The sequence below is a fragment of the Accipiter gentilis genome, chromosome 21, assembly GCF_929443795.1.
Source record: "Accipiter gentilis chromosome 21, bAccGen1.1, whole genome shotgun sequence".
In the NCBI taxonomy this organism is placed as follows: domain Eukaryota; kingdom Metazoa; phylum Chordata; class Aves; order Accipitriformes; family Accipitridae; genus Astur; species Astur gentilis.
The window spans coordinates 4,328,058-4,335,553 of NC_064900.1; the positions used below are offsets into that span (position 1 = coordinate 4,328,058).

The 7,496-nt window shown below is 48.9% G+C and overlaps 1 protein-coding gene across 1 annotated transcript; it reads right to left on the bottom strand.

The window, feature by feature from the left end:
- Positions 1 to 241: 241 nt before the first annotated feature.
- On the bottom strand, positions 242 to 4,889 carry TEX55 (testis expressed 55). The gene is made up of 4 exons (XM_049824959.1): positions 4,819 to 4,889; positions 3,512 to 4,000; positions 3,176 to 3,238; positions 242 to 2,437 (listed from the first exon to the last, which is right to left on the bottom strand). Exons 1-4 carry the CDS (start codon positions 4,834 to 4,836, stop codon positions 2,324 to 2,326), a joined length of 684 nt encoding a protein of 227 aa, XP_049680916.1. The 5' UTR covers positions 4,837 to 4,889; the 3' UTR covers positions 242 to 2,323.
- Positions 4,890 to 7,496: the final 2,607 nt, after the last annotated feature.

The window sequence follows — 7,496 nt, forward strand, 5'->3', positions numbered from 1 at the left end:
GATGGGTTTTCCAAGATTTCTGGTCAAAGCCCTTGCTCAGAGCTGATCAATTCCCCTCTAAGTCTGTGAAAGCTGACGGGTTGTCCTTGGCCTACTGCCTTCCACAGTCTCTTACCACCTACACAAGCCAACTGCAGGCCCACGCAGCTGTCCTGAGTGCAGCCCCATTCTTTTCTATATGACTGCTGCTCCTGAAAGGAGGGGTACCTTGATCTTAAGAAACAGAAAAGACAGGTGCTACCATGCAGCAACTTTGGTAGCATGAGATTATGTGGCCAGGCCACCAAAGGAAAATTTTGGCCCTGATATTGCTGAGGAACACTAAGTAGGGCCTCTCTTGCAAAACTTTTGTCATCCATAAAAAGACTGCTTTCCAGTTCACTTTAACTTATCTGAAAGAGAAATAAAGGATCCTTCCTTGCATAACTCCCTTAATCCTGACGTGAAGTTGAGGGCATATACTTATAGTCTGCGAACATATTACAACTCAAAAGTTTTTCATAAGTGAAAGAGAACAAAATACAATACACAAATAATAGAAACCTAGGAAATTCACAGCTAAAGCTGTTCCCAAAGCACCCTAATCCTGTTCTACAGCAAAATTCAAAGACATGCCAACATCTCCACCTCTTGGGAAAACATGCTGACAAGCGGCCACAGAGATGAAAAGGTTTCAACGGTATCTCAATCCTCCATTCATTGCCTGTTTCACAGAGGTGCATTAGCTCTTCCCTTACATTCACAGGGCACGTATGTATAGGGCCAGTTACAAATTCTTGATCAAGTATTTATCAGGCTGAAAACCAATTGCTCTCTCTGTTTCATTAAGTGTCCAACTCTTCCAGATGCTGAAGATAAGTAGGGCTTTCAAAAGCATCTCAGTGCTTCAGTGGGACCTAAATGCCTGAAGTCTACATCAAACCTCTTATAAAACCCGTGAAGATTTTACCTGAATCTTGAGCCACTTTTAGGCTCACAATACCTTTAAAACCTTCCTGCCCTATGAATGACAGGGGTGGTTACCTGCCTTTAACCTGGAAGCACATGAGTTAATTGATCTTTTCTGAGAGTCTCGGATAGAAAAGCAACTCATCTCAGACACTGATTTTGTATGCCAAATACTTGCCTCTGTCATTCCCAAACTTTTTGGGCCCACACTCTGCTGTGGAGTATCACACAACCTAATCATCAGACTTTTAGCTGAGAATAGATAGATGGAAGATAAGTTTTTATGGTGCTCTCTTCATAGCCATAGAGACAGTCATTTGGGAATACACTACCATCCATCAGGAAATTAGAGCACTTGCCTAAAAAAGAGAAAAGTCTGTATTGACAAAAAACTTTCTGGCATCAGCACATACACATGAAATGAAGCCAGAATAACAGTATGCTCTGTTGCACGTTTTCAATAATCTTTAGGCAAGAGACAAGAACGACAAACTTTCTTTACAGGGTGGAAACAGACACTTAGATAGTATGAAAACGAGGATCCTAAGTGTTTTGAGAGTCAAAAGCAGTTCAAATGACTGCTTGCAAAGTGTACCTTGACTCTGAATTTCCTGGGCTACCAGTGCTTGGTTTTGGTTTGTTTAGTTTTATTCACCTCCCATATTCCCGAGTACTGTCTTCTGAAGCCATAGAGGGTGCAGGCAATTCTTGCTTTACTGTTCCGTTTATCAAAATATACACTATACTTGCAATGATACAAGCAGGACAACCCCAAAAAACCAGAGTGATTGGAACCCAGCAGGGATGGTTAAGGACAAGACAGCTGCACCCAGTGTGTGTAAGAGGCAGAGAGACAGCTTCTTGTTTCAGGGGAGCTCTGGGGGCAGCAGAAAGGCCACAGACCCAGCCTCTCAAAGTATTAGATGGACATTGGTGCTGCTGCATAGCTGGAAACAGTAAGCCACGAATGCAGCATGAAGAAAAGAGAGGGCTGTGGGTTGTCCAGGGCTGCTTTTAAATTCTACTTGCTTTTGTGCTTGCATTGTCTGAGCTGTGAGGCTTCTCTGCACAGAGAAACAGAGTCTAGGGGTGGCCTAAATGTGGGATTTATGTATTTGTATGCAGAGACTGCATAGGAGTTCAGCAGACCTGCCTCTTCAAGATGTGCCACACGTGCATGCAGGTCCACGCACTCTTTAAGATTTGAGCTTGTGCATCCAAACTTGGCTGCAGGATTTAAACCCAAGCAGAAGCACAAGCGTACAGAACAGAAAAATCAGGAAACAGAGATACAACCAGGCCTGTTCCAAGTTACTGCCAATGACTACAAAAGCATGGTGCTGTGAAGGCCCCATGCAATACTGCAAGAGCAAGGTCAGCAGGGACGAAAAGGAGTGTACAGGACCTCTTCCAGAAACACCTTCGCATCTTCATTCTCCTCCAACATTCCCTCCATTTCCGCCTGCCTGGCATTTATCATAGACTGCACCTGGGCAAAAGGAAAAGGAAAAGGGTCATTTGGGAGCCTATTTCCTTACCACTGGTGCCCAGAACTGACCTTGCCATTCCTCTGCAAGTTCTGCACTCAGTACAACACAAACCCAGCGGCAAATCACAAAGGTGGTGCTTCCCCTGACTGACTAGAAGGCAGTGAAGGAAAAGACTCTCTCTCTTTCTCTGTCTGCTTCTTTCCTCTAACCAACTCCTTTCCCCAGGGAGCTCCCCACACTTCTCACTCACTCCTAAACTATCACCTCACTCCACTGACTTTGAATTTCCTGTGTTTTAATACCCTGCAGGCTCAGCAGAGACAGCTCTCCTGAACAGGGGTGTGTGGGCAGGAAAAGCGTTCCTACCCAGTGTGGGATAGAGGGAGCTGGAGAAGGGTCACAGGAATCCAGAGGGGCCTTATTTCTGTCCCTAAGCTTCCCTCATCTCTCAGACAACAGTCCTCCAGGGCACATCCACCCCATTCTCCCCCCTACCTGGCTTTTCCGCGCACCCATCCTCCCATACCTCTCCTCCCTCTCCTTTTAGAGCACGTGTGGTCCCTTGCACCCTGGACACTCTGCTCCTGCCTTGTGCTTCTCTCCTCCTCCCAAGTGAGCAGACACACAGTGAGAGAAATAGTCATAGGTTGACGATGTTTCTGGTGTGCTCAGCAAAGCTGGCTTTCTGCTGTGGCCCTAACAGACAGTCCCTGCTGAGCCCCAGGAAGACACCATACCTGCAGCAACATGAACTGCAAGGGGTCCTCGGGCTTCTGGTACACCAGTTTTTCTGTGATCTCCTGAGACAGACAGACAGAAGGAAAGAAGTATTGATCCTTGGGTAGGTGGGTGGCTGCACTTTCTGCTCCAACACTAGCTGCATTTTAAAAAGCAAGCATCTCTTTCAATCCCCAAGATGATCAAAGGTCCTTTTATACTGCTTTTCTCAAGTTTACACTTAAGAAAGCATAGGACAAGGAGGGATCCAGGGAAGGGATAATTTGGTCCAAGCTAACTTTAGGCCCAGCTTCTCAAGCAAGCCTCTGGACAGAGAAGGGGAAGAGATATTTCACCTGAAATATCTGCAGAATATTATGTTTCTCCATGTACTTAATGGAGACTTCAAAGGGGTCTTCATACACCTTTGGCTGCTCCAATATTTCACATGTAGCCTCTGTCGGCTTGACTATAGTTGCTGATGACCCAGCCTCAGATGTTTTACCGCCAGCCTGCGCGGAGTCAGACATGTACATCTTGACTTTGAAACCTGGCAGTTCGCCCACAGGTGATGCAATCCCATGTGAGTTTTCCCTGGATGTGGGAAATTCAATGACAGGTAACTGGCCCTCAGAACCTGGTGGTTTCTCCACAACCAGCTCGTCTGCAGACACTAGCAATTCCACTACAGATGGCTGGTCTGCAGATGCTGGTGTTTCAACCCCAGGTAAGTCATCCAGTGATGGTGGGGATTCAACTATAGGTGACTGGTCCTCAGATGGTTCAGCAGCTGGTGATATGCCAGATTCCTCCACTTCAGATTCTGAATGCTCATTAGGCTCTTGCTAAAATATTTAACAAATAAAGAACAAAGAATATTTTAAACATGTAGCCTCGCAGACCAGATACATCTCAAGACTGCATCCTTCTGCAAATATGTTGCAGCCCCTCTTTGAGCATGCACGAATAGGGTTTGGTTTCTGTGACTGCTCCCACCCACACCTTCTGCCCGTGTGCCCAGGAACCCCATTTAAGCTCAGGCCCAAGCCTTCAGACCTGGTCTGAGTGATGCAGTAGGTGTACCTGTGCCTGATCCTCACTTACTGACCGGTTTTCCTAGGGGGACTATATGTGCAATACTGTAGGTAGTTTTGTCTCTGGATAGGAGCCCCTTGGATGGATCCCCGACCCGACTCATTACTTTGCCTTGCCTGGGACTGTCGCTGAGCCCTCTTATCCTGCACCCAAGCGCTGTGGGCCTGCGCCCTGTTGCTTAAGGGCACTGCCCGGCCTGCGCCGTGGTTGCCCTCAGCTCCCGGCTCATCTTCCCGCTTGCTGCAGCTCTGGTCTTGCTCCCTGATAGCCAGCAGCTGAAATTTGGGCAGCCTTCACCCATCTCCCCCTTGAGCAGCCGGCTGTGGACTCTGCTGTATCCAAGCCCCGCACCCCCACTCCTAGTCCCCTTTCTCCCCCTCATCCCAAACCCTCCCTGGGCCAGAGGAGGAGGAAGCCATGACAGCTGCCCCCCAGGTTTGAGGCCTGGGGGTGCAGGAGGCCGGGATGGGGGTTCTCCGAGGCAGCACGGGTTGGTGCAGCCAGAGACGGCGTGGGGGAAGAGGTACCCGGAATCGGGATGGGAATGGGGATCGGGATCCTGCCTCACCGGCCCCCGAGTCTCCATGACAGGCCAGGGTCGCGCTTCGCCTCCCACCGCCGCCGGCCCTTTTGTGCCGCTCGCCGTAGGCGGGAGAAGAGGCGGAAGACGCCGGGGGGGAGGTTGCCAGGGAAACCGCCGCCCTCACGTGACTCGGTAGGCGGGGGCCGCCCGTGTCACGTGGGCGGTGAGCGCCGGGCTGCCATCATGGCTTAGGGCGGAAGCGCCGGGCTGTGAGGGGCAGCGGCCTGGGCCTGGGCTTGGGCTTGGAGGCCGTTCCCCCCCTCGCCCGCGTTATTCTTCCCCCCTAGAGGGGACCCAGAGAGGTCTCTGGGTGTGTGTCAGCAGCCAGCGAGCCCTCTGTGGGGACCTGCGGCTGCCCGGCGCCTGGTGGAAGCGGGGGATCCCTTGGCAGAGGGGGGGTCATCCCGTCGCCCAGCCTGATACCGAAAAGCCGGTCGAAGAAACGCTCTAGGACTCATTTTGGAGTTTTAGAAAGCAGGCGTTCTTTATTGCAGAGCTGGATGCACGGGGGATAGTTCCACCTAGCGTGCATGCCACAGCTTTAGCACTAACAGGTTATATAGAATAACTAATTGCATATTAATCAGATTAGTATACATATACATAAAAATAATTGCAACTGATTATCTTAGTACTGCCGACATCCGATCATGCGCAATGAAGGATCCATTTGAGTCAAAGGGCTGCTTTTGCGACCACCGACCCATTTGAAGTTCTTGCTGGCTGTCCTTGAAGTCTTTATTGTTGTCTTTGTTCTTTGATCTTGAAGCTTAACGCAGTTTCAGTCACATGTGGTCACTTTCAACATTGTTTTCATCTAGCGTACAGGAACATCTCCTCATAAGAGCAAAGAACTGCAAAACTTATGGGTGACTACCTGTACTAGTTAATTGCTTGGCTGTACTTCTGTCTATTGTTTCAATCATAGTGTTAGTATAAGATTTCTAATAATTGTTTACCAAATCTCACTTTTACAGTCACCTAGCAGCAAACCAGTTTCCACGGCTGGTACAAAATATTAAAACCATCAAAATATTTAGACATCCCATACAGAATGTATGGAAATATGCTATCAAGCCTGCCACCGGCCTTTCGTTTTGCAGGGAGCTGAGTCGCTTCACCCTGAATCGCGGTGTCCTTTCGGCCCTGCTGCCCTCCTATAAAGGACGCAAGAAAGCCCGTCGGCTCTTGACCCTCACCATGGCAGTGAGGAGGCGTGGAGGGCAGGGGCAAGCTGTACGCAGAGGGTCAGGTGAAAAAGGACACAAATAACTTGTAAAGAGAGGCGGGGAAGCAAGAAGTAGGGTAGTAGAGTGCTGAGAAATATTTACATGTGTGTTCATGTGAGAGGTACTTTCCCGCTCAGTTTTACACAGATCCTCATGGTGTGCTGCGTGATGAACTTTATCAGAAAAAGCAAAGAAATGTTGCCAGTTTCCCCCCCCAGGAGGAGATGAAAGAGATAAAGATAAAAGTTGTTCTGGGTTACCACAGTAACCAGCTTCTGAAATGCTCTGGTTCATGCTCCAGTGTGACAAGAGCTGGGATTGAAACATGAGTGGCTGAAACTGCCATGGGGATTGATGGGGTGTGAGAGGGAGGGAGATACAGGACTTCAAAACCTGTGCTAAACTAACAGATGTCACTTCCATTCAGAGCAGCTCAGTTCGTGTGTGTTTTTCAGGTTACGCTGTTGACATTTTGAGAGAAACAGCTTCCCCGCTGCTGCAGTACTAGGTTCATGACCGTGTTGCCCGTATCCTCAGCCATGCTGACCGCTCAGACCATCTTGCACTGGAGCACTGCTGTTTGCACTTGGGGGATGCCAGGTCCTTACTCAACTCCTCTGAGCCCATCTTGCCTCTCCCATTTTCCCATGTGAGTGTGATGGTTCTGGACAGCGTGGGACTCCTGGCTGTTTGAGTGTGGGCTTTTTTTGGTCTGTGTTTACTTGGAAAGGTCTTGAAAGGTGCTGGGTAAAATCTGTAAAATTGTTGAAGGGTCTTAGGCAGTTGGTTGGGTGGACTCTCGGGGAGATTTCAGGATCTGACTTCTTCAACCTCCACTGATTATCCCGTCCTCACGTGGTGGGAGAGGGTACAGTATACTGCCTGGTGCTCAGGATTGTCAGTCTTTGATTTGTGGACCCTAACATGTTTCCTCTAGGAGCTGTGGACCAACGAAACAGGCTTAAGTTTGTAGGCAGAATATTCACTGGTTTGTCTTCTACACCCCTTAGAAATACTGTGTTTGTTCTGCGGTGATCTGTGCATGTTTAAACTCACATTTGCAACCCTTGTAGCTGTGAAGAAGATTTTGCTTGATGAGGTCTTGCTGCCAGTCAGTCTGGCAACTAAGACAGCAACGTCCAGGAACAGTTGAGGTGTGAGTTAGATCTTCCCTGCCCTGCAGCTGGGTATTTCTGCACAGCTGTAATGCTCACATAGCTAGTGTATTGAGGGTCTGAAAGGAAAGCTGTAAACTCTTACATCCCTGCCATACTTTGGGGGGGGGGTGGGGTGGGGTGTGTGTCTGCTCTAGTGACTGCAGTTAACAGTTTTAACTGAAGTAGGCATCTGCTTTCAGTTGTGTGTGGATGCGTAGCTGTGTGCTGAGCCATCCCAGTGCTGTTTTCTCCACTGCAGAACTTCTCCCATGGGTTT